The following is a 26,991-nucleotide window of genomic DNA, read 5'->3' on the forward strand; positions in this document are numbered from 1 at the left end:
GTGGAAGAACCTTAGACCTTCCTAGGTTTAAGTGTAAGGAAGAGAAGAACAAGTTACTTACCAACTGGAAACGTTCTGTCGACTGGATGTTCCTCCAACGTATTCCTCATCTTTGACATGTAATATCCAGCTTCGGCAATTTATCAGCAGAGGGCGCCCTGCATTGATGGCATCATGTCAATTCCCTCGAAGGCCTCAATCGAGGGTGACGTCATTGGATGTTATAAGTAGCATGCACGGCCGTCGGCCTCAGTTCTGTTTTTTCCCTCCTCGTGTTAGCAAAAATGCCCATAAACACGGGCAGGACAGTATTCAGCCTTGTTGGAACTAAAGCTGTAATAGCACGGGATATTCTACAGAGGGGTAGGTTGGGAGGGCTATGAGGAATACGTTGGAGGAACATCTAGTCAAAAGAACGTTACCAGTTGGTAATTAACTTGTTTATTCGAATGGATTGTGTTCTCCAACATATTCCTCATCTTTGACAGACTCCCAAAGCAGTACCCATGTTCGGAGGAGGGGGAAGAATTTAGATATGCCAAGTGCTACAGGGCAGAGTAAAGCACTGCCATACCAAAAGCGGCATCCTGAGCGTGGGAAGTATCCAGAGAATAATGCTTAGTAAACGTGTGTATTGATGACCCTGTTGCAGCATCACAGATGTTTTTAATGGGAACACCCCTTTGAAGGCTGTCAAAGAGGCAACGCCCCTGGTGGAATGTGACTGTAAACACTCTGGAGTGTCCTTTGCTGCCAGTCTGTAGCATTCAGAAACAGCGAGGATGATCCACCTAGACAAGGTCTGTTTGGAAACAGCCTGGTCTAATTTGCGGCCAGTATACCCTACAAAGAGCTGGTCATCCAATCTCAATTTGGACATCCTGGAAATATAAAAATTCCATGCTCTCCTAGGGTCCAACTTATAGAGCCTTTCCTCTTCCTTACTAGAATGCAGCAGAGGATAAAAGGCCGACCGCACAATTTTCTGACTTAAATGAAAGTCCAAAACTACCTTAGATAGGAAGGAGGGTCTAACCCTCAACACAACCCTGCCCTTGTGTAATATAGTAAAGGGTTGCTTGGAAGAAAGTGCCTCCAACTCGCTCACTCTATGTGCAGAAGTAATAGCAACTAATAGAATTGTCTTAAAGGTTAACAACCTCAACAAACATGTGTGCAAGGGCTCAAATGGCACACACATTCGGAATTTCAAAACCAGGTTGAGGTCCCAAACGGAACCTGAAAAGTCGAAGGTGGCAATACATTTGAGAGCCCTTTGAGAAATTGAGTCACCAGCGGGATTTTGAAATAGGAGCATTCCTCAGATGAGTGCTTGAAGATGGAAAGCGCTGCCAGGTAAACCTTAATGGTGCCAGCCTGAAGACCTTTGTGTGTTAATTAAAGCAGAAAGGATAGAACATCCAGAGTCCTACATCGAAAAGGATCAACATTCTTTTCCGTGCACCTGTCGCAAAACGTATTCCAACAGCAACGGTACAGAGACTTTGTTGCTGGTGTTCTGCCCGAAAGAAACACCTCCCTTGCGTCATCCGGGAGGTCCCAATCCTTGTATCTCAACCTTTCAGAAACCATGCGTGAAGGTTTAGAATGTTGACCTCTGGATGGAGAAAACGACCCCCCTCTTGCGAGAGATGATCCTCTCTTTGTGGAAGACGTATCGGAGGACAGATGGACATGTCCAAAAAAGGTCCGGGTACCATGTTGTCATTGCCCAATGCGGGGCAATGAGGATTATGTGGTGCCCGAGATTCCAGAGCTCCTCTCAGAGGAAATTCCCTTGAGCAGAACTGCTCGCACTTCCGGTTGCAAACAGATCCACCTAAGGGGTTCCCCAAAGGGTCAAGATCTCTTGAAGGACTTCTTGAGCTAGTTCCCACTCGTGGGAGACTGCTCTGCCTGCTCAAAGTGTCCACTGCCGTGTTATCCTCTCCGGCTAGGTGACCTGCCAACAGGGAGATAGCTTCTTGAATAGCACAACACCAGAGATGCTTTGCCTCTGCACAGTGGTAGGGACCCTACGCCTCATGTTGAGGTAGTGCATGGCCACCATATTGTCTGCCTTTATCAGGACATGCTTTCCCCGTACAGACGTCAGGAAAGCCTTCAGCGCTTGTCTGATTGTTCTCGGCTCCAAAAGATTGATGTGTAATTTGGACTTCGATAGAGACCAACGACTGCTGACAGTCAAATCATTGGCGGGAGCTCCCCACCCCTTGATTGAGGTGTCCGTCACTACAGTTATCTCAGATCATGGTTGCCAAAAGCATTCCCCCCTTCAGAATATGTTCCTCGCCCACCACAGAAGATCCTGTGAGACTCTGGTCGGGATCAGAGGTTGGTCCGACAACCATCCCGAGAACTGGGACCATTTGTTCTGAGATCCCACTGAAGGCACCACATCCGTAGGAGAGCCTCTGGCACCAGTAAAATGCAGGATGTCATGAGGCCATGAATTTTCCCAAGGATGTGTCTAAAACCGCCTCTATGTACTGGAGCTGTTGGGAATGTGTCATCTGGGAATTCTTGAATTTGAGGGAGAAGCCCAGTCTGTACAGGAAGTGGCAGGAAACGTTGAGATGATCCAAGGCTTGTTCGGGAGAACGCGCCCTGATCATCCAATCGTCCAGGTAGCGGTAGACGCGAATCGCCCCTCTCCTGAGATGCGCTGCCACTACCACCATCAGTTTGGTGAACACCGTCAGTGCAGAGGTCAACCCGAATGGCAGGACTCAAAACTGATAGTGCGAGCCACCAACAGCGAACCTCTGGTATTTCCTGGGCTTGAGATGGATCGGCATATGAAAATAAGCATCCTGAAGGTCCAATGACACAAACCAATCCTGCAATTGGAGGGCCTGGAGGATCTGAGAAAGAGTGACCATCTTGAATTTGTCTTCCCTGAGGAACTTCTTCCCGTATCTCAAGTCCAAGATGGGTCTCCATCCTCAGTCTTTCTTGGAGTCCTTGTACCTCTCAGCTACAGGCACTGGTTCTATAGCATCTTTCTCCAGCACGGTTAAGATTTCCCGCACAAGGAACGGATCCGGAATCCTCAAAGAGTGTTTCCCCAGTGGATTGGTCTGAGGCTTCTTCATAAAAGGAAGGCAGTAACCGTGGGCTATTGTATACAGAGCCCAAGCATCTGAAGTAATGGCTCGCCATTCTTCGAGCTGCTGAGACAGTCTGCCCCCCCCCCACGGTGAATTGTGACACAAGCATTCAGAGAGGTTTTGAAGCAGCTGCTGCAGATGCCGATGGCAACGAGGCCGTAGCTTGAGCTGGCTTAGCACCTCTACCTCATCCACCATGAGGACATTTTCGTTGGCCTCTTTAGCCATTCCTCTCGCCCTTCCAAATGAGGAGTAGTAACGAAAGGACCGACCCCTCCAAGGTTGTCCGCTAGGACGAAAAGGCTGAGGTTGCCTAACAGCAGCACCTAAAGACTTGGCTGCCGCCTTAGAGGTCTACAACTTCTCAAGGCTCTCGTCAGCCTTGCTGCCCAACAGATGAGACGTGTCAAACAGAATGTTGAGAAGACGAGCCTGCACATCAGGTGCAAAACCCGGCTTCCACAACCACATAAACATGCGCATCACAGTGCTTGTAGCCATGGATCTGTTGTCTGCAGTATCCAGTCCAGACTGAAGGGACTCACACATGGCTTCCTTGCCGTCCATAACAATAGTCAGGAAGCCGTTCCTTTCATCCCCTTCCGGAATATGCTCCACCATATATATATATATATATATATATATATATATATATATATATATATATATATACATTCCCACAGAGTGTACGAAAGATTTGCAAGGCACAGGTGGAGTTTGCTGACTTCAGCGCCATACTATCTGCCAAAAATACCTTCCACGCCCATCCGTCCACACGCTTATTCTCCCTATTAGGAGGGATGGTAGGGTATGCTGCCTTGTTTGAGGTAGCCGTAGCTGCCTACACAACCAGACGATTTGTCTACCGCCAGATTAGTCACCGGCGTGTCCCAATTCCTGGCCTCCCTTTTTTTGAAGAGCCACATGGCGGGCCCTGGTCCAAAACGTTGGTAAGATCATCCTGATCAAAATGCACTGGAGGTGTAGACCAGCACAAATATTTGACAACTGGGAACATAAGTTGCCAGTAAGAGGAGTCTGCATGCTTCCCTGGCTCCGGCTTGCCGAACTCCAGCATAGAACATTCAGGCACATTAGGGGTCCCATACTGGAGAACCAATGGGAATCTTCCTCATCTGAATGATGTTCCTCCTCAAAAATGGACGTGAGGGACTTTAAAAAAAAACCTTTTTGGTAGAGGGGTAAATGTTTTCAGCTGTGGAACCCAGACGCTTCGACAGCCAAAGGCATTGAACTAGACTTAGCCACTGCCTTCTTTGGAGGTTCCACAGGCCCTGGGGCTGAACTGACAAAACTGGCACCGAAGACCTGACAGGTTCCTTCGACGTCTTTGGCGCTGAGAGCTTTGAAGACGTTGACGACCTTGACCATTCACCATGTCTGGAGTGATCCACTGATACCTTGTCCAATCGAGGCTTCGAGGGCTCCCGATGCAGATGAGGCCATTTACTCAGGCTCAAGGGCGCGCGAGTTTCCAGCTGAGACTGCTCCTTGCCGGCTTCCACAGAAGGCGCGGACGGAACACTGCCCTGTTTTTCAAAGATTTTAAGGACCTCCACATGGAAAGCTTCCCACTCTGCCAGTGTCGACTTTTTGAACAGGCACATCACCCTTTCGGGGGTGCCACCTGACAAAAACGATGAGGAAGGTGACCAGCTGTGCCTTCTCCTTGAGCGCTTTGACGAAGAGGGGTGGGAACCACTACGAGACCATGAGCGCTTGGCCGCCTTCTGCCGAGGAGAGTCGCCCCTCGACTCATTGTTCGAAGGCCTGGCAGTTCAGAACTTATGGGAATTGGACACCTTGGCTACCTGCAGCTTCCCCTTTCGTTCCTGCAAGGCCTTTCCTGTCATAGACTGACACTTGGGAGCACAAATCCGTTTCATGGCCCTCGCCTAGACACCACAGAGACTCCATGCGGGTCAGTAATGGACATTTTGGAACCACAGTCCTTACCTTTCTTGATCCCGGAACGAGGGGTCGCCAGAGTAGAAGACGAAGACATGTCAGTAAAGACAACAGCAAATACTTCACAAGTACGAGGAGCACAGAGTTTCACGAAGCAAACACGTTCCAATGACGTCACCCTCAACGGTGGCCTTCGAGGGACATTGACTCAACGCCATCGACACAGAGCGCCCTCTGCCGAAACATTTCTGAAGCAGCCGAAGCTGGACATTACTGAGGAATACTTTTGGAGGACAATCCATTTGAAGCAGGGCTTTGGACAAGGACGGATTATAATTTGACAGACATTCTGACATTACCTTATTTTCGTAGGCTGACGCAGGGAACCCCCCCCCCCCCTCAGAGACTGGGATAGTTAGGTTTTGGGGTTTTAAAATAAAAAAGTATATAACCCAAACATGACCTCCCCTTGTCGGACTCCTTCTTCAACACCCTTACAGTATATAACATTGTGGTGACTTCTCTCAGGTGAAGCTGTATACCACCTTTGTTTGGATTTGTTTTTAATTGTTTTAAAATATGTAGAGTTTTCGCACAACTGCCTGTTCTTTTCCCAGAATTCTGGGTGGGATTGTATAAAAAAAGTTAGTGGAGGGAGGTGTGAGACCACATCATGGCGAAGACCCTGTGAAACCAGCCCTACTGTGACAAGCCCACACAGACCAAGAAGAAACCAAACCCACGACTATACACTCAACCTTAGAAGATGGAGCAATGAAGCTCAAGCCTCGGTATCCCAAAATCACAGCTGATGGGTAAAATCTATCAGCAAGAAGAAGCAACAGCATCAGGGTGAGACCACCCATGTCACCCATATGAGAGCTTATCTTTATAAACGTGATTGACAACATCCAATTTAATATACCAAAGTGAAAGCTAAATCAAGTGAACAGAGAAACCGTTGACGTTTACACCAAATGTATGAACAAGATAAAATTATTCTATTTCAACTAAACTTACAATTAAAATGCTTACCTTAATGCAACAACATTGCTGTTTAAATAGCACAAAATTAAACTATATTTAATGTACTAGCGAGTTTTAACCATTTACTATATTCACTATTAAAATCGTGTTTTTGCTTGACCTCCAAACCCTACATTATTATCTCTGTGTGCTAATAGCCTTAAAGACCTTGGAAGAACCAATTATTCCACAATCATGAACCGTCCTTCAATCCATATTGCCATATTATTATTACACATCACTTGATCATTTACAGTGTGTTTGAACATAAGCACTAGTAATAAGCCATGTGCTGTACTTACTTTTTTACTATTTCTGGATGCCGGGTTAATTCAAGCACTAAAAATGATAACTGATTGGCTGTTGTCTCTTGGCCTAGAAAACAAAGCAACAGAATAAAGTGACGGACACAAGATCAAGACAATCACAAGATCGAAGCAGTGCATAAAGAAACAATGTCATACATGTCATGCAGGGCTTTCTTATTCACAAGAGTGCAAAGAGAAAAAGCATGCATTCAACACACCTCACATGAATGCATATTCTACAAGATCAAGAGTGTTCTCAGCTTCACGGAGATGCCCTGCAGGTGTTTCAGGTTGGAGGGCCTTCTTAGGGTCCCTCTAAGCTCAGGGCCCTCAGAGATGACTTGATGATTCTTAAGTGCGATATCATTGTAGCATGCTGAAGTGCTTCCAGGCGCTAGAAAGCAACCACAAGGCATTTCCAGCCCTAGTCTCAAGCAGGTCACCTTTAGTAATCTTCATTGGGAAGTGTGAGGAAGGCATGGTACCAGAAAGTAAAGACAGGCACGTGATCACAGTTCAAGGATTTTTATTGAACTTCAAGGGGTTGCTAAAAAGCCCATTTAATACTAAATCTAAAGATGCCAGCAAGATACGACCATCAAATAACGCAGTCCTAGTTGAGTCTTTAAAAAAAAAAGGGCCTAAGCTAAAAAAAACATTGTCAATCCTTACTTCTAAATACACGGATAACAATTTATGCAAAAGAAAAGTGTTCAAGAAATGATATGTCGGGATAGTTGAGCAGTCTTCCCTTACCCAAGTTTTCAGCACTGGGCAAGGCAGCACGTGCGGGCTTCGCACACACTCTGGCTCCTTGGCCACGACGTAGCAGTTCAACACATAGGCATCAGGGCCTTCCGCCAAAGTCTCTCTTGCAATGACAGTCGTATTGCAGAGGGCCTGATGCAGCAAACAAAACACAAAAGTTACTTCCCTTTGTCATGGTTTCACTTTCACAAGTTCAAGACTGGTCTCCCTCAATTTGGGCTCGGATCATGGATCCCCCCTCATTCAGGCTCAAATCCGCTTTTGATGCCAAAATGGAAGACTTTCGAATGTGCGATGGGTTTTGCTTAAACTGTCGCAGGACCACTTCGATTTACTTCACACAATTTACACTTCACATCGATCTTCTGCTTTCATCTCCTTTTGTCAGGATACCGTACAGAGACTTTCGACTGAGCACATTCACAGTGCCCGACCACTCGGTCAACGGTATTCTATCTTTCCTTCTAATGTTCAAATACTTAGCAGCAATTTAGCTTCACTCGAGTCTTTCATCACACGCATTTAACAATGTTACTTTCAGTGCTCATTTTACAATGTTGCCACTTGCAACCTTGACTTCAACACAGACCGGTCTGGCATCGGTCTCCCCAACTCACCGGCTGAGTTGTTCTCTGGCGCTTCTTTGTTCTTGGAGCCAAGAACTACACCACAGCATCTGCTGCTCCTCCCCGCCTTGGTCATTTAGGCAGCAGGAGCCTCGATATCTCCGACACACAATGCAGGATTCTTCAGGCTTGTTTCCTGGCCTTACGCTTTCTGCCTTGAAGGTTTCTTGAAAGTAACAGCTTCCTGTCAAAAAGGTCAAGGGTGTTGCCCCTCTCACGAACCTCTAATGCCTGGCCATCTTTCTCCCCTCGTGCAACTGCCAACTCGAAACTGCTGTACCTTTGTATGTTTTGCTTCGCTCTGAGTGTTCTCTCGTGCTCCACCTTTAATCCGTGTGGGGAAGAGTAATGGAAGTCAGGTCTTTGCGTTGCAACCCCTTCGTTTCTCGTTGGGTTTAGACGCTAGTGCTTTTTGCTCGTACTTTTGCCTTTTAGGACGCTTCCTCTTTTATTTCCTGTCTGGTCCGTTTGGTCCGCCGGGGGTCTCGTCCCGCTTCCTTCTACGTTGTCTTCCTTAAGCTCACTTTCTCTTTTGGAATTCCGCTCGTAGTGTTTACTTTCTGCCTTTCAGCCTTATTCTGCCCGCAGCTCTGCTTCGGCTGAGTCCCCCTTTCCGATTCCCTTTCCTCGCTGGTCTATCGTCCTTGCTTATTCACCCCCTTTCTTTTTCTCCTGTGTTTTTTCTTACTTACCGGCTTCATACTTCCTGGTACTCTTCCTTCCTCTTCTTTGCTTCCTTTATCACTACGTTCGGCTTTAAACGCAGCCGCTCTTACTATCTTTCCTCTGTGGTTCCGGTTTCGCTCTTGGACGGAACTTTCTTTTGAAATCCTTACCTGCTGTCAGGACTTGGGCTGGTGTTTGTTCCCAGTTTGTTGAAGTTGCTGGGAGCTGGTTTTCCGATCCTGTCTCCGCCTCTATAGATCTTTGTGGGACAAAGAATAGCACTACTCCTCCACATCTGAATACAGAGACTGTCACTTACTTTGGACTTTCTGCTACAAGGAGTCTCCAGAACCCCACTAGGAGAGAGGTTTTTTTTAAGCTACCAGCTTTTTTTCCTCTCAATAGGCACTCTCGGAAGGGGTCAGAGTGGCTTCCCTCCGAGGAAGGCCGTATCTCTACACAAAAAAGAAAGCTGAGGGGCAGAAGAAGAAAGGCCGAAAACAGGAATCAACACCCGAAGATTCAGGTGAGGAGGAGGAGGGGTCTCGGGATGTGAGATATCAACAAGCCTAATTTAACAAGGTGTTAGAGGGAAGAGAGGGATACCGCGTCTCACCATCTGCTGTCCCACTCACAGAGGAAACCTCACCCAGGTGATCCTCCCGCACTGGTCCACCCAAGGAACTGGATCCAAAAGAGCGATGTCCATATCCTGGCCTCCTGGATGACAAGTCCCTAGGGACCAGTGGGTGAGATACCTTCTGGGGGCCCCTATGCTTAGTCTTTGCTGAGGTCTTCTAAATTTAGGACCATGGATAGAGCAAGGAAAAGATGTATCCAGGTGCTCTCGCACATTCCTGTCATGACCCTTGCCCCTAGCCCTCACTGGCAAGACAGCCTTCCACTGAGGGCCAGGTCAAAGGCCTTAAAACCTTATCCAAGACTCCCTTGGAGTCAGTCCTGGCTCCTTTGGCGCCAGCCTCATAACCATCATGAAGACCAACTTTAGAATGGGACTATTTACTTGGGATTATTTAACTTGGTGGGAGGGGGTGAGCCAACATGGAGGCACACACATAGCAGTTACAAGGAACTGAGTTATGTGTCTAGTCTTTTGGGTGTGGCAGGCCTGGGACTATTTTACCTGGACTACTTTACCTGAGACTATTTAAAGCGCCTGCAAACAGCACAACATGCTTTGCGTTATTCTGCTGTGGGCAGCGTAACGCTCACTGTGTCCAGTTCTTTGATGCCAGCTTACCTGAAACCAAGGACCTGCAGAGAGAGAAAGAACACTATGAAACTTACCTGGAACAGTATCCTGTCTTCAATCCATCGCGGACTTCAGTTCCACTCACCTGAAGGTACTAACTCCATCATCCGGCACCGCATGCATCTAGGAATACCATAACCTGGAAAGAGGAGAGAAAAGATACAGGTTAGCAATATAAAAGGCGAAACAGCGCCGCGCATCGCGCACTCACCCGACAGCATCGCGCACACCGCGCTTTCGTCTACGGGCCCATGCTCATCTTCAAACTGCATGACAACACCAAAATACCTTTCCATACCTAAAAGGAAAGAAGCAAGACATTTTTCGAACTAAGAGGAACATAAGAACTGCATATAAAGACTGTAAAGCAGCAAACCTATGGAGTCGCAGCGGGCCTGGATTCCCACAGGAGGGCTTGTACCAGTGAAGTAACTTGGTCGCTGCTCGCCACACACATCTACGCGCCCCTTCCACGAGAGCAGGACGGAGAATCCACCTTTTACAATATTAAGGAGAGGAGAGGGCCCAAGGGGAGGAAGGAGTTGAGGCCAAGGGAGGTGGGAAAACATAAAGACAATCTGGTATTGAATCCAGCTCTCCTATATTGCAGACCCATCTTTAACCAGAGGCCTTACAAAGGGACCGGGAGAGGGTTCGAGAGTGCAAATCATCCAACCAGGGCTGGGTTGCGTCCCCATGGATACCAGGTGAGTGTAACAATTCCTTGAGTTTCATTTCCTCTGGTCTGGTAGAGGCGGAGTGTCGGTGTTTGTCTCCCAAAGATATCCTGCAAACTGAGACTGTGGTGGTGATTTTGTTATTAGATATTTTTCAGTTTCTAAAAAGGTACCTCTTGGCTAATGGAAGGTTCCTGAAATTCGGTTTCCGTCCACTCCCACACTGGTGAGGTTTGGGAGCAACAGTTGTTGCCAACAAGCCTGAGGTACAAACTCTTTGGGGGAATTTGGGAGATCTCCTAAGAGTAGAAAATGCAGAAACTCTCTACCGACGATGACTTCTTCGGAGAGTCCAGGAATAATGGCGGATGACACCAGCCGTGATTCTCCACTGTTGTTAATGTACACAGGTATCTTGGGATAGATTTCATTATCTCTGTGTACACATGCAAGTCTAACTAGATTTGAATTTTCTAGGTCTGCTGCGGTCACCAAATCAGCCCTTATAGCGGGCTGTTTGCTGCTTGAATCAATTAGCGCTTTCACTGGCCTTCCATTTAGTAGGGCTTTTTCATATGTAAAGTCAGTTTAAGGCTGGCATAGACATATGCTGAAGGTTTCTAAATCAGCCTCCATTTCTTCCGACTCGTCCCCTCTGAGACACCCTATTTCCACTGGTGGTTCTTTTAGATTTTTAGGGCAATGTCAAGCCAGATGACCTATTTCTTCATACAAAAAACAAATAGGGGGGTGAAAGTTAAATCCCTTTAAATTCTTCTCTCCTGCTTTCCTCTTCTGAATATTATTCTTTCTTTCAGGGTCCATTCTTTGGTTTTAGGTCTATCTAGTACCTGGGTTTGGGAACGGTATGTGGGTTTCTGATCCTTCCGTTCTTCACCTCTGTGTACAGAGTAAAAATGTTTTGCTGCGTTTGAATGATTTTAAGCAGTTTCAATAGTCATAACCAGGGTAGGTTGGTTTAGCTGTAATACTGCTTTCTGTAAACAAGGAGGTAGAGAATTGGTGAATTGCTCCAGAATAATCATTTCGACCAATTCTTCATTGGGCTGGTTGTTAATCCAGAGGGCTCCTGTGTTCTTAATTCGTTCCAATTCAAGAAGGTTTAATCTAATAGTTTCTATCGATAGAAGTTACAGGTTTGGCCTACTCTTTTAAGGAGTCCCTCTTTTATGGATATGAAGGTAGCTCCCCGGGCAAGGTTAATCAGCTGATAGGCGGTCTGTAGCTCGCCTTTCAATAGGGCTCCCAAATAAAAATGTTTTAGCTTTTCTTCCCAGCCCAATTTTTCCTTTAAACACTCGAAATTCAAAAAGAAATTCCCTAGATCTCGGACTTCCTGATAAGGTTTTAGTATCCCCTGAGGTATTATGGATCTGGCCTGTAACTCGCCTAATTTTGTCAAATTCTCTTGAAGACGGGTTTTGGCCTGCATCTGATGGGCGGCCAGTTGGGCGACGACATCTTCAAGGTCGGCCATATATTCAGGGGGAGTAATGGTGTATTTATTTATTTAGGCATTTGTAAAGCACGCCGAACCCGGGGGCATCTGGGCCGTGGTTACATGAGGGCTTAGCTACAGACATAGTGCAAAAGATACAGATGAAGTTCTGAACAATTATAGGCATGGGTAGTACATGAAGGCTTAGTTACAGCAAGGTTACAGGCATTGTTAGTACAAAGTTACAGGTACATTGTGAGAGTTATTGGCATAGGTGGTATGTGCCATGTTGAAGCAGCAGTGTTTTCTAGTCTGTTTATGTGGCGCTGGAGGTGGCATGAGGTAGTGTACACTTTCTGAATAAAAAAAAAAGGGTCTCAACTCAACGAAAGAGGTTTAAAGTCGTCTGACTCCTCTGAACTGGATCCTGAAGGAGGAGAAGATCTGAGTGGGTTGATCTCTTCACCTGATGGGCCAAGAACTGAAACTAGTCCGGGGAAAGGGGGATTCAGGGCACTAGGTCTAATGAAGATGTGCGCAGGCCTTATTTTTAAGACTATTCGATCACATTGTTGGATATTATAGTGGGAGAACAGAAGGGTATCTAACAATATTTGGGCTTTGAAAAACAATCTTGGTGGCCAATTGGGATTTGAAGCTGGGAGTACACGGTCTCTTATGATATTTTATTTGTATTTTTTACATTTGTAAAGCACCCAAGCCCAAGGGCATATTCCATGAGACTCAAGCAGTTCAATAATCCTATTTCGTCCTTCTGGAGGTATGACGATTATTACCATGGGTTTTAAATGTTTGTCATTTGAATCAGAATACACTCCTGACACCACATGTAAAGAAAGCATGGTATCAAACAGTGAAGACAGACAAGTGATCACAGTTTAAGGGTGTTTATTGAACTTCAATGGGTTGGTAAAATGCCTATCTAAACTTAAATATAAAGATGGGAGAAAGCTATGACCATCAAATAATAATAGCGCAGTCCTAGTTAAGTCTGTCAAAACAAAAAGGGCCTATAATAATAAACCTATGCCAATCCCTACTTCTAAATACAAAATGGTGAGGGATAACAAAGTATGCAAAAGAAAAGTGTTCAAGAAATGATGAGTCAGGATAGTTGAGCAGTTAGCTTCCCTTCCCCACGTTTTCAGCACAGGGCAAGGTGGCACATACGGGCTTCGCACACACTCTGGCTTCTTGGCCATGAGGTAACAGTTCAATACATAGGCATCAGGGCCTTCTGCCAAAGTCTCTCTCACAATGACAGTCTTATTGCAGAGAGACTGGTGCAGCAAACAAAATACAAAAGTTCCTTTCCTTTGTCAGGGTTTCACTTTCACAAGTTCAAGACTGGTCTCCCTAGTTCGGGCTCGGACCATGGATCCCCCAGTTCGGGCTCAGATCCCCTTTTGATACCAGAATCGAAGACTTTCAAATATGCAACATGTTTTGCTTGAATCGTTGAAGGACCACTTCGATTTACTTGATACAATTTACACTTCACATTGATCTTTTGCTTTTGCTTCCTTTTGTCAGGATACTGCACAGAGACCTTCGACTGAGCATTCATAGTGCCGGCTCACTCTTTCAACTGTATCATAATTTCTTCTAATGTTCAAATATTCACCAGCAATTTAGCTTCACTTGCGTCTTTCATCACACACATTTAACAATGGTACTTCCAGCGCTCCTTTTACAATGCTGCTGCTTGCAACCTTGACTTCAACACAGACCTGGCATCAGTCTCTCCACCTCACTGACTGTGCTGTTCTCTGTTGCTTCTTTGTTCTTGGAGCCAAGGATGATACCACACAGCGTCTGCTACTGCCCCACCTTGGTCAGTTACGCGGGAGGACCCTCAATATCTCAGACACACAATGCAGGATTCTTCAGCCTTGTTTCCTGTTCTTACGTTTTCTGCCTTGAAGGTTTCTTGAAAGTAACATCTTCCTATCAAAAGGTGTAGGGTGTTGCCCCTATCACAAACGTCTCGTGCCTGGGCGTGTTTCTCCCCTCTCTCAACTGCCAACTCGAAACTGCTGTATCTTCCTGTGTTTTGCCTCACTCAGAGTGCGCTCTCGTGCTTCGTGTTTTATCCGTGTGGGGAAGTGCAATGGAAGTCAGGTGTAAGTGATTGTTGATAATTGCCCGACCTCCCCTGACCATAGTATTGGGAAATTTCAGATACACCGCTCGGGTGCGAGTCTGTTTTCTCCCAAAACGGCTATCAGTGTAAAAGTGTTTGTGCAGGAAGGGGGGGGGGTGCTGGGGGGAGTTTCTAAATATCCCATCACATTGGATGGTATAAAGGTGTGTCCAACTCCAACTTCCTGAGGACTCCTCACCCAGGTGATCCCCCCCACCACACTGGTCCACCCCCAGGAACTGATCCAAAGGCAATTGCTGTGTCCTGGCCACCTGGATGACAAGTCCCCGGGGACTAGCGGGTGAGATACCTTCTGGTTTCTCACAGAAGTAAGTCTATTAACACCTCACCTTGAACTATACACATCGAATGGGCTGTTGGGTCAATAGGTTACATCATATTCATGCAGTTCCAGTACTCAGAGCCAAATAAAATGGACATATTACTTTGCTTTAGGGGTAGAATATATGGTTAGTGCTGGACGGACTGTAATGCAGACATAGCTTCCAGTCGAAAGCAAGTCATTACATCGATGCAGCAGATAGACAGTTGTAGAAGCCCCAGCGCTAGTAAACATCCTCCAGCAGGATTCTGCAGCCAGCGGCTCTCAAAATGTTTGGGCTATAACTCACACAATCCTGCAAAATTTGCAATGATTGCGATTGATGATGGGAATTGTAGTGTTCAAAATAGGGACATCCAAATGTTGCAGTAACAAGTCCGACAGAGTGTTCCCATCACAAACAAAAGAAGTTTAAATCATGCTAGTGGCCCCAGATTTTGGATATGTTTACCCCTATGCAGGGTGCAAGTCTAGATGTTTTCCCAGACCCTACTTTTCTTGTAATTTGACCCCTGGTGCGTGGGAGAACATTTCTGTACTACTGGTTTTAGGGCATCATAAGACGGTGCAGAAAGGAACAACCTTTTTAGCCCTGTAACTCCAACCAGCAAAGAAATGGATTTAGGGATGAGATAAATTAGGGATTTTCATCTAATAAATGCAACAAAAACTATACATGAATTGTTGAAGATGGGCACAGCTCAAAATCATGGTATTAGACTCCACACACAAAAAAACTATTATTCAAAGAGATTAAATACAAACCCGCAACGAAGAAAGTGTTAAAGTTATCCACCATATTTTCAGCATCATAATCTCCTTCCAATTCTGCAAATACAAAAATCAAGTAGATTAATACATGTTCCTTCATAAGAACAAGTAAGTTCTTCTATAGGTGCTTATAATAAAACAGGCAACAGGGTTATTCCTAGTTAAGCAATACTGAGGTTCAACAAGGTAAATCTTCTTCTCAATTCTTTCCTTTATTGCTGCCCCCCCCCCTCTTCACTTTTCATGATCCTTTCCCACCAGAACTTCGTCTACACTGGCTATCTTTGATCTGACCCAAATGACCATTTAAGGCTTCATTCTAACATTTGTACTTCAGACAGCATCATGTGGCATTACTTCCTTCTATAAAACTAATTAACTGCCCATAAAGGTTCCAATTGTTTTCAGCGAAACTGGTTTTACCGTGGTGACCTTCATTGTGACACAATGCACATTTGTTTTTTCCTTGCTGTCTGCTGCTTTATCCCTCTAGTAGGGGTCAGCTTAGTTCACATTCTCATATTTAGGAATGGAAATACACAAACCTTGGAGAGGAGCGTTGGAGAAATGCTGCATAAAGTAAAATTGAATTGGGAGAAAATACATGTTTTAAATCATTACTTTGTTTATCCAGGATTGCCCCCACAATCCCTCTATATTGTGAGGTGGCTTATTACCAATCCAATATGAAATATGAATGAGAACCTTACTTTTCTTGTTCCATTTAAATATAAAGACAGAATTAAAACTCAACAAAAACAAATATGGGAACGGATTAGCCAAATGAAATGAGAAATTGGAAATGGCCCAGTTTATTAACAGGGTAATTCATGGATTATTTGCGCTGAAAAAAACGGGATTTGTGCACCATTCTGCCCGCAAATCCCTGTTTAACATATGGGGATTTGTGGGCAGAATGGTGCACAAATCCCGTTTTTTTCGGCGCAAATAATCCATGAATTACCCCCTTTATCTTTATTGAAAGAGCCAGACTTACTCCATCTATGTAAATCCATAAAGCAGACATTTGAGGGGTGGGCTTTGGGACAAATATATTTCCAGTGCAATCCCAGGCTGACCGGAACATCAAGTATCTTTGCTTGAAAACATGAAATGGGGGCGTCTACCTTACTCAGAGTGGATTAGCTGCCTGAGGAAACAAGGTTACATTTTGCTTGAATCTATTACCCCTAGCAGCCTCGGATGTAAAGTGGGACGGGATAAAATCAGACATGTTATTTCTGTCAAACTTCCGAAGAGAATTTACACCTGTTCTGCTCTCCCACGTACAGAGGTGTCAGATCGAAACTCCTAGTCCCATTATTAGTTTTATATGATCTGATGAGTCATATATTTGTATTTTAATGTATCAAACGAACAAGAAGTGATTTTAAAATGTACTAATTTTTTTAGATGCCGCCTGGCACAAGAGGGAAATCCTGATGAAATGTCTAAGAAATTAATCCCTTGGCAATAGTGACTGGCTGTGTATTTGCAAAATGAAATATGGTTTTAAATGTATATGTAGAAATTGTAATAGATGGCTGATACATTTTAAAGCATGAATTAATGTTTCCATCTTTAGGTGTTTACCATTATTCTGTAACAATGTAAAGTTTAGTTTTTTGATGAGATGCTTGTACGGATGTATGCATTCTATCCAAATGTTATTTATACATATAAAGCAAATACTTCAACTTGTTGCACTAAATGCTGCTTTGCAGCAAGCACATTACAAGCTGCCTCGCTGTCACCATCATGCCCATGCCCACACAGTATATAGCAGTGGTAGTCCATGCCCACTCTCCCCAGGGCACCCAGTATCCACGAGTGTCTGTCCATGCGCACTGTCCCTCAGGGGACCTAGTACCCAGCGGTGCTAGTCCATGCCCACTCTCCCTCTGGTCATCCAAGCCACAGCAGTGCTAATCCATGCCCACTTTCCCTCAGGACACCCAGTATCCAGCAGCGCTAGTTAATGCTCACTCTCCCTCAGGGCACCCAGTATCCAGTAGTGCTAGCCGATGGCCACTCTCCCTCAGTGCACCCAGTATCCAGCGGTGCTAGTCCATGCCCATTCTCCCTCAGGGCACCCAGTATCCAGCAGTGCTAATCCATGCCCATTCAGGTCACCAGTATCCAGTAGTGCTAGTCCATGCCCACTCTCTATCCGGGTACTGTGATGTGATGAATCCAGCAGAGTCATCACAAATTCCCTGGCGGTAACCTCCTCACATGTGTCCAGGGGACAGCAGCCGCCATCTGATCCTGACCCTAGGGGGGGGGTTAAATGAGGGAGGATCACATGGGAGGAGATAGCTACCAGGAGAAGTTTTGACTCCATTGAGAAGCAACAGTATTCCCCCCACCTTTCACATGAGGAAATCCCTCTAATCCCTGAAGTTTTATATGGCATATTGTCATTCTGATCAGGCCCACACCTTTGACTCAAATACGTAGAGCACATACATCACACCCTTTTCTGATATGCCCTTATGTGAAATCCTGATGTAAAACAAATTAAGGGTTGAAAATCCAATATTATCCATGGACTCCAACTCCCATAACCACTCAGGCACTCGGACAAGGAAGAGGAGTAAGGAATTGGTGCAAAGGAACAGGAACTCGAAGTCTCACATGCAGAATAGTTGTTTTTCCGTACCTTCAGTGCAATGGACACTTAAGATGAAAGTGAGCCGTGCAGGAGAGGATGTTAAGCCCCAGGTCAGGACTCCTGAACACAGAGAAGGCCATTGGAATGGAGGAAGAGAAGGCGTGTGCGAGTCAAGAGGGTCATGGAGACAAAAGGAGTCATGCTGGAGCTCCTGGAGGTCAGACCACTCGCTGAGGCAACACTCTTCAATCCCTGAACGAACAGGGATGCTGGTGAGTCACAGTGGTGCCACGTAAGACACTGGGAGAACGTCCACATAGTTCCCAATGGAAAGTGGATGAAGTTGTCATCCCACAGAGGCACAAAGAGTATCGGAAATTCAGATAAAGACTGACGAGTCTACCAAAAACAACTAGGGACACTGGTGCATTCCAACAAGCCCAAGAACACATTGTTTGAATGGTACGAAATTGCTAATGTAGGCAAAGCCCAACGTTTATAAAATCAATACCCAATACGAAGAATGTTTGAATTCAGGCCAGACAAAGTACGAAGAATGTTTGCATGCCGTCAAGACAAAGTCCAAAGGCAAACCCCAACTCAATACAGATGTGTGAGATGCCAATGTGGGGGAGCGGTTTGAACAAGCATTGCCAAAGATAGATATACCAAGCACCTCAATTTATATGCTATTTTGATGTAACTGAATAACTGAGAAACATAAAAGAATTTCTGGCAGGCATGTATACCAGGCAATCTACAAAGCCACAAGAAGTTTAACTTTTATTTTTATTTGTGTCAGTAGTACAAATTGTACATTTACACAATCTTTTTTTTATAACAATTCATAACAGAAATCAACACTACACTCAAATTTGAAAACGACAAGACAAAACAAAATAAGAATTTAAATAAAAAATAAAAATAAAATAACCTTGCATAAAACAGTCACAATGCTGATCCTCCTTATTTCAATTGATCGAGTTCGCATAAACACACACTGTTTAAATCCAAGCTTCCTTGCTCAGTAACTTTGTTGATCACAGCGAAGATAACGATTAACATTTTTACCAACGCAATTAATGACAGAGGTCGTCATTAACCTGTACCATAGATCATTAGTCAAAACTGTAGAGGTTGAGTGAACAAATCATTCCAAGTAGTATATTCTCTGGTTGTTGAATTTCGGACATATCACCATCAGGTCAGGTGGAACAGAGACTCCATCATACTCAGATTACAAATTCTGCATCGTCTCAGCTCACGCGGTACTCCCAGCTTGGGACCTACAAACTCCAATGTTGGAAGGCAGTTTAATCGAAATTTTAAATACCAATCATGGTACTTTGACCTCAGAAATGTTGCCAAGTAGGATCTTAGCTTAGTAGAAGGTAAGTGCAGTACATCTGTTCCCCTCATATATTTAGGCGGCACAGATCCGATAGAACATTATTTTTATCCCATTGTTTAACTTAATTCTTAAATTTTGTTTCGGATTCAGAGTCGTCTAGACCCAGCAGGTGTGTGAACTTTTCACCTCATTTTTAGTTTTTTCATGAATTAATTTGTATTTTTCAAAAAACAGAGTATTTAGGTGGTACCCCAATTAGTTCTCTCCTGATCTATCCAAAGAACCAGAGACAAAGTCTTACTAACAAACTGTGACCTCCAGGACATTAGGCACAGTTCAAGTCTGGTGACACTTATGGGCACCGAGATGGGGACCTCCAACACTTTTTTCAGGATTTCTCCTTCCAAAATATTGATGAATTTCCTATCAATAATGTGCATTAGTTTGCATCCGTAAAGAATGGGTGAAACATTGAATATTATCGGAGACAGAGAATGCACACAGTTTACTTTTTATCCTATTCATCAAGGAAAGACAAGAGGAGATTCTTCCATCTATTTTGGCTACTTCCTTCTCCATTTGTTTCTTCATCCAATCTCGTTGCTCTTGGTGGTACTGACATTACATACGATTTTGTTGTGTTTATTTTTAGAGAATTCTCAGTCAAGTACTGACTGACCCCGTCAAGTTGGCGCTGGAGGCCGGCAGGTGTGTAATGCATGAACAGGATATCGCCCGCATACGCGATACAGTTTAATTTGAATCCTGTCCATGTCAGCACGAATCCTCCCCACTCTTTACTTCCAAAGGTCTGTTATATATTAATTGAACAGAGTGGGGGCAACTAAACACCCCTGCCGGACTCCTTTGGTCAACAACATTTTTTGTGATGGATCCCCCCTAGTATTAAGTCTCACCCTAGTCGAATTATTGGAGTAGAGTAATTGAATCATTGCCAATAAGGCCGGATCAATACTATTTTTCAACATTTTAGACCACAGTCTATTCATGTCTACATTATCAAATGTGGAGGTAAGATACATTGCTGCTACATGTAATGTTCTCTCTGAAAAGGATCCTACAATGCAGAGGCATGCTTTAAGTGCTAAGCCAGTCATAATAGTTCCGACCCCCTTCCTATATCCTGTCTTTAGTGGGCTAAGTAGATGAATTTTTCGCACCCACTGTTGTAATTCCTTTAGCACCAACTTAGCAAAAGCTTTTGAAAAATAATCAAGAAGTGAAATAGGCTAGTAGCAAGAGGGATCAGCACGATTCCCTTTTTTAAAGATTGGTACTAAAATTGAACTTGACAACGACATGGGAGAAATGTGGTCACTCATGATGTGCGTAAACAAGTGAAACAGGATGTCTGACTAAAGTACGGGATTGTTCTTAAAGAAGTTAGTTATTCCATCGGGTCAACTTCCACGCGAGTTCTTTAGTTTGCTGATGATTATCTCAATATGGAGCCGATCAAAGGTGAGCGGATGATTTGTTTAAGCAAGTTGGTGCGCTTCTGATACTCTATTTATATTCATTCCTGCTCCATATTTATTTGAAAAAAATCAACCCAAACACTCTTATGCTTGTTGATTGAATCATGTCTTGCACCCTTTCTTTATTGTTCAGTGTCCACCATATTGCCCAAGTGTCTTTTTTGATTATGTTGTTCATGAACACTTGGTTGATCCCAACATATTTTTTAATTCTATGTGATTTACACCAAAGCCTATATTGTTGCTTAATGTTTTTCCTGTATCTCTTTCTCCATAGGTACAAGATCAGTACGTTTTCGCAAATGTCTTATTTCTTTGCGCATTGCTCATTTGCGCTTCTGATTTTCAATGTCACGTTTTTCCTTGCTAAAAAGAAAGGGTGCATTGATTGGTTTACACATGTTCTGCTGTGGTTTCTGAAGTTGCGCTAATCTATTAGGGAAGTTACCTGGCACAGTTAATGCGATTTTCTTATTGACACTTAGTCCAAGCCACCACTTATTTAATCCTGAGTTTAATGTACTAGAATGTATGCTGTATTGGGCAACTTTGTTACCCGAGTTGGATACAACTAATGATTTTACTAACTTTCTTTTTCTTTTTTCCTTAAAACCTTTAATAACAGTGTAATCTTTAGAATAGAATGATCATTTTTTTCCAGTTTTGACGATATCTAAGGTACCAATCAAATTATCAAAATTCTTTACAAAGATATAATCTATGATTGAAGCAGCAAAGGAATTTGACCAGGTGGAGACATCGCTGCCTTAATGCCAGTAAGACCGAGAGTCTCCTCATCGGCACACCTGCTCCCTCCTTTCCGGTCACTCTCTGGCCGGCCTCTCTTTGCCCTCTTACTGCTCCCACCCGAGAGGCTAAAAACCTTGGTGTCATCTTCGACTCCACACTCGCCTTCTCTCCTCACATATCTGATATCTCTACGAAGCCACACTAACAGCTGCACCTCAGAAGTATTCTTCCTTTCCTCTCCTTCCCCAAGAAGCTCACCCTCTCCAGAGCTCTGGTTCTCTCTAGGCTGGACTACTGCAACAGCCTCTTTCCAAGTGTTCCTGCTTCTACTCTCCGCCCTTTACAACTCATCCAGAACAGGACTGCAAGACATGACCTAGGCCTCAAGCCCAGGGATCGTATCTCTCCAGGACTGAAATCTCTTCACTGGCTCCCAGTGGCTGCGAGGATTACGTTCAAAACCCTCTGCATTGTCCACAAGGCCTTCTGGGGCCTGAGGCCTGGGGCCTACATTCCTTCAACTCTCTCTTCCAAAATATATTCCTTCTCGAGCTCTTCGCTCATCCGCCTCCAACTCCCTCAGGGTCAGTCAGTTCTCCAAGCAACAAGTTGGTGATGGATCTCTTTCTTCGGCTGGGGCCTCCCTCTGGAACAGCCTCCCTGAAACTTGAGGATAACCATCGCCGGTTCTGGAAGCTCCTCAAAACCTACCCCTTTGCTTCCGCTTTCTCTCCTCCTCTCCCTGCTGAACTCCTGGCTGAAATTGCACTGGTCACCTGGCTACTCTCTGATCACGGACCAGGTTCATTTGCACCCCTGCACTGCCTCCCTGGCATCCCCCGCACTTGGGAACTGTTTTCTGTACACCTAAAGACCCTTACCAGCACTTGACACCCGATGTCTGCACTTATCCTTGCACTTGCCACCAGCTGGCCGCACTTTTTTTCTTATTGCTTTTTCAAAATTATTCAATTTATTTTACTGCCATTCCTATGTACTGCACTGACCCCTCCCTCTTTCCCCTGCACTTTTCCCCTTCCCCTGAACTTGCCATATCTTTAAGGGCGCCATCATGTAAGAGACTGCTCTGAATAAAGGCCCATCTTGCAAGAAAATTTGACCATATCTTCCCATTATTGGATATCCATGTCATGTGTGAAATGGAGGCAACACCAGTCTTGGTGTCCAGATCGCCCCAGTCAAAACCCTTAATCAAGCACTGGAAATTAAAGTCACCAGCAATTAGTACACCTGCATGAGGACAGTCAGTTGACCAGGTTACCAGTACATCCTCAATTTCATCGAGCGTCCCACAAGGGAGGTGCCCGTGGGTTTGAAGAACACAGATTACTAAGGCGAGGGGCAAACCAGGTTTTTTTCTTGTATCAATTAGTTTAGAATGGCATCGGAGCTAGATGCAATTTCAATTCGACTTAGCCCTTGAGAGAACCTGAATGCGGTCAACAGCCCTCCTGCTGGGTGGCCCCTTACACCTTTCTTTGCAAACTTGTTAATAATGAAACCATCGCACACAGGGCTTTGCCTCTGCCATGTTTCTTGCAAGAGTATGAGATCAGGTTGCCCGCATAGCGCACTCGCCTGCCCATTTAAAAATGAATTATGTCCACATGAATTCCAACTTCGTATATGCCATATATTAAATTGAAGAGTAGAGTATTCCAGAGATTAAGTCTGCATTAGAAAAAATGAATGCAGAGATGTCAAAATTTCAAGCTCTAACGTTGGACAAAAAAATCTGGAAACTAAAGAAGGACATTGCAAATTACAAAGAGGAAATAACATATCCTTATTTAGTTCCTGGCTTTTTCCAACAATACAATACAAACCAGACAAACTGGAATGGGCAGTTCCAGCCAAGATCACAAAAGAACAGGAAGTTTGTGAGTTTCTCCAACTCTTCCAATAGTAGTGATTCAGATACTTCCTCGAATGTTCCAAACACAAGTGGAACTACTCAACCCCAAAGGGGTCAATCACAGTTTTTTCAACGATGGGGCAATCGGGGAAGAAACAGACAATGGGGCAACCATGGAATACGGACCCGACAGTGGAACCCGCCGCAAACTTGGTAACCCCAATCTTTAACTTGAGCGCACACGTATTACTGCCAGGCGAGATATCGGTTCTCTCAAAGGGGATGTCCTTTGTCCCTGTATCTCGAGCAGACGCCTTCCAAACGGAAGTTGAAATGCACAACGTTTTCTGTATCATTAGGTTGAAATATTTCTTCCATGACAAAAATGATCCAATACCTGACAATGACAACCGATCGGGAATAGAAACCCCTCCAACTTTACACCATTACAATCAATGGTATCACTGGAAATATTAGCGTTTGAGAATAAAATCCTAAGGGAAATTAGATTTCTATGTGCCAATAAGAACAAGTGCCGAGACAATCTCTCTAAATCAGAACATCTATCTTTAGAAAACCTGGAAACCAACTCCCTATTCGTAATCAAGCCGACTGATAAAGGCGGAGGGATTATTCTTTGGGGTTCCAATCTCTATAAAACCGAGGTGGACAAACAACTGTCCGATACCCTAGTATATAAATCCATTCTGTCTGATCCGACTACAAGAATCATGGAAGAAATAACCAGCCTGGTCACACACGCAGCAGAACAAGGGTGGATAAATGATGAAGAGAAACTTTTTTTGATCAATAAAAATCCAGTCACCCCGGCATTCTACTGCCTGCCTAAGATACATAAACACCTAACCATCCCTCCAGGATGCCCGATAGTGTCTGCTATAGGCTCACTATTAGATCCTCTGTCAGTTTATGCCGATGTGTTCCTGAGACCTTTCGTGAGTAAAATGAAATAATTTGTGCAGGATTCTGCTGCAATAACAAAAATTCTGGACTCACTCACCATTGAGACTGAGGATATGTTCGTCACACTTGATGTGACATCACTCTATACTAACATACCACAGATCAAATGCATCAATGTTATGTTGGAATTGCTCGAAACACGAGAAGACAAACGTCCACCTTCAGCTTTTATTGCTGAATGTATACACATTGCACTGACACAAAATGTCTTTATCCATGACAGTTCCTTTTTCCAACAACTCAATGGCACCAGTAGGGGGGCCACATTTGCCCCTGGTCTGGCCAACCTATATATGGACCATTTTGAGAAAAATCATATATATATTGACACCAATCCATTTGCCAAAAACATCCAAGCCTTGGAAGAACCATGGAAGAACTAAAGACCTTTAATATCTGGCTGAATCAATGCGAGCTGTCTCTTAATTTCACCTGGGAGGCCAATACTACAAAAATTGCATTCCTGGATTTACTCACCTATGGAATGCCAAACAACCTAATTGGGACAAGTCTATACAAAAAACCGACCCAAAAGAATACCTTGCTTCATTTTGGAAGCTTTCATCCGCAATCATTGAGAGAAAACCTACCTTTTGGACAATTTTTGCGCATCAGACGCAACTGTTCTGATGAACAAGACTTTGTAGCCCACAGCGAGGTATTAAAAATTAATCTAAAAGCCAGAAGTTACCCCTCACACACCATTAGAAGGTCATACAAGAGGGCGGCTAATATTCAAAGGATGGATTGTCTTTCTAAACAAAAAAACACTGAACTTGATAAAATAACCTGTGTGACGTCTTTCACTCCTGTAAGTAACGATTTGAGAAAGACTATTCTCAAGAATTGGAAGAGGATTATCACAGAATCTTTTTCCATTCTTCCTCCCCGTTTTGCTTTTAAACGGTTACAAAATCTAGGAGATAAACTGGTGCACACATATCCTAGACAGCCTGCCAACTTGTCCAAACAATCAACACTCTGGAACCTGCCTCCAGTCGTAGGACATTACAAATGTGGCAAAAGTCTAATGTGCAATTTTACCAAAAATTTGAAATCCATTGACCTGAAAACTGTTGTTTGGAAACTCAGATCATTTACAAATTGTGCAACTAAGTGGGCCATTTATTGCATCAGCTGCCCATGTGGGCTGGTTTACGTTGGCAAAACTAAAAGAACAGTCCGTACCCGAATAGTAGAACATCGTTCCTGTATAAAAAATGGGATTAAGGACAAACCACTGGTGGAACACTAGCAAAAAATGAGACATTCACACAATGACATATCATGGTGTGTGCTGCAAACTGTAGATCCACACCCCAGCGGGGGATATAGGGATCTGAAATTGCATAAACTTGAACAAAAATGGATCCATAAATTAGACTCTGTAAAAGGCAGTCTAAATCTGTACATCGAGTGGAACCTATTTGTCCATAAATGAGTTTTACACGCAACTGACCTGTGGCATCAGTGAGCATCGACACCCATACAGTATCTTTCATATCTACATATTCCCATTGCTGGGGGCTGTAGTAGCCGTGTATACAAATATCTGACATTAGATATAGCTTGCATGTGGTTATACACTAGACATGGTCAATACATCATATTTATCTCTGATCCAAGCAAGTAAAAATCATAGTCTTCCCTCCGACCTTCGTGCGTCAATTTTTTCCATTAAATACCATAGGCTGGCACGAGAGGGCTGCAATCACTCTGTAAGGTTTAACCATTATATTTGATGTGTCTAGCATTCATACGCTTCAGACATAAATACACACTCATATTTTGGGATGCGCTGGTAGATATTTCAAAATGGCCACCACATAAATAGATCCTGGCCCTAGAGATATCACCAAATGCTGATTGGCCATGTGACAACGTCATTACGCCATACGTTGGCTATGTCAGTCGTATCATGGGATCTAACACAAATTGTTTGCATTTACACATGGATCCCAATACGCCGTAGGCTTCTTGCCACACAAGTAAGTGTTCTACTATCATTTAAGAACCATCACATTTGTGTGCAGATAGTTCATTCTAGCGCACTATCCCCTTTTTTAAAAATATTTCTCTGTTTTCAATTAATTACAATAGAGTGCTCGAGATAGAGCACCACCCAGGAAACGAGTTTTCCAGTACGGCTTCTTACATAAACAAGATTCCCCACACTGGCGACACGAAAAACTACGCAGTGGCCGTGCACTCACGCGGGTTCCTAGAAACCAGCAGGTATGAACACGTAATTGTTGTGCACCTCAGAATTAAATTAGTCACAGGCAAAACAAATGCGAATTAGCCCTTTTTTGGTCTTCTTTTTTGTAGAACTTCACTGATACAAACGTACACGCCGAGCTGTGTGCACATACTTACCAGCACGAGTGAAATATACGTATTGATGACACACACCGTTTGAATTCATTTGGGTCCACCTTAAAGAAATTGACAAGGTACTTACACAGACAGGTTGAGAAATCCAGTATGTATAACTATCACCTCTTCTCCCTGTTGCTCTTATTGACCCATGTCCCTGTTCTCTCCTTTACCCCCCCCCCCCGGGCTGTCTTGCTGCACTTGAGTATCCATAAGTGTGGATGCAATATGATCATAAATGAAAGATAATTGTGTCAGGTCAAAAAAAAGGAAAGGCGTGTGTATAGATATAAGAAGAATATCGGATGGATTACTAGATGAATCTGAAAGCAAAAAAGTGGTATATATATTATTGGACAATGATATACTTGTGATGCACATTAAGAAATTACTTAAATGT

The 26,991-nt window shown here is 44.1% G+C and overlaps 1 protein-coding gene across 2 annotated transcripts in view; it reads right to left on the bottom strand.

The window, feature by feature from the left end:
* The window catches only part of LOC138526940 (cholesterol 24-hydroxylase-like), a 524,604-nt gene that overhangs the window by 107,205 nt on the left and 390,408 nt on the right, over positions 1-26,991 (bottom strand). For both annotated transcript variants that reach the window (XM_069637830.1, XM_069637831.1), the window contains 2 exons: positions 15,136-15,198; positions 6,389-6,461 (listed from right to left, as the gene is read on the bottom strand). In XM_069637830.1, coding sequence (XP_069493931.1) covers positions 6,389-6,461; positions 15,136-15,198 — 136 coding nt within the window. The remainder of the gene's footprint in view (positions 1-6,388; positions 6,462-15,135; positions 15,199-26,991) is intronic.

The sequence above is a fragment of the Ambystoma mexicanum genome, chromosome 14 (genome assembly GCF_040938575.1).
Source record: "Ambystoma mexicanum isolate Mex_15411 chromosome 14, UKY_AmexF1_1, whole genome shotgun sequence".
NCBI lineage: Eukaryota > Metazoa > Chordata > Amphibia > Caudata > Ambystomatidae > Ambystoma > Ambystoma mexicanum.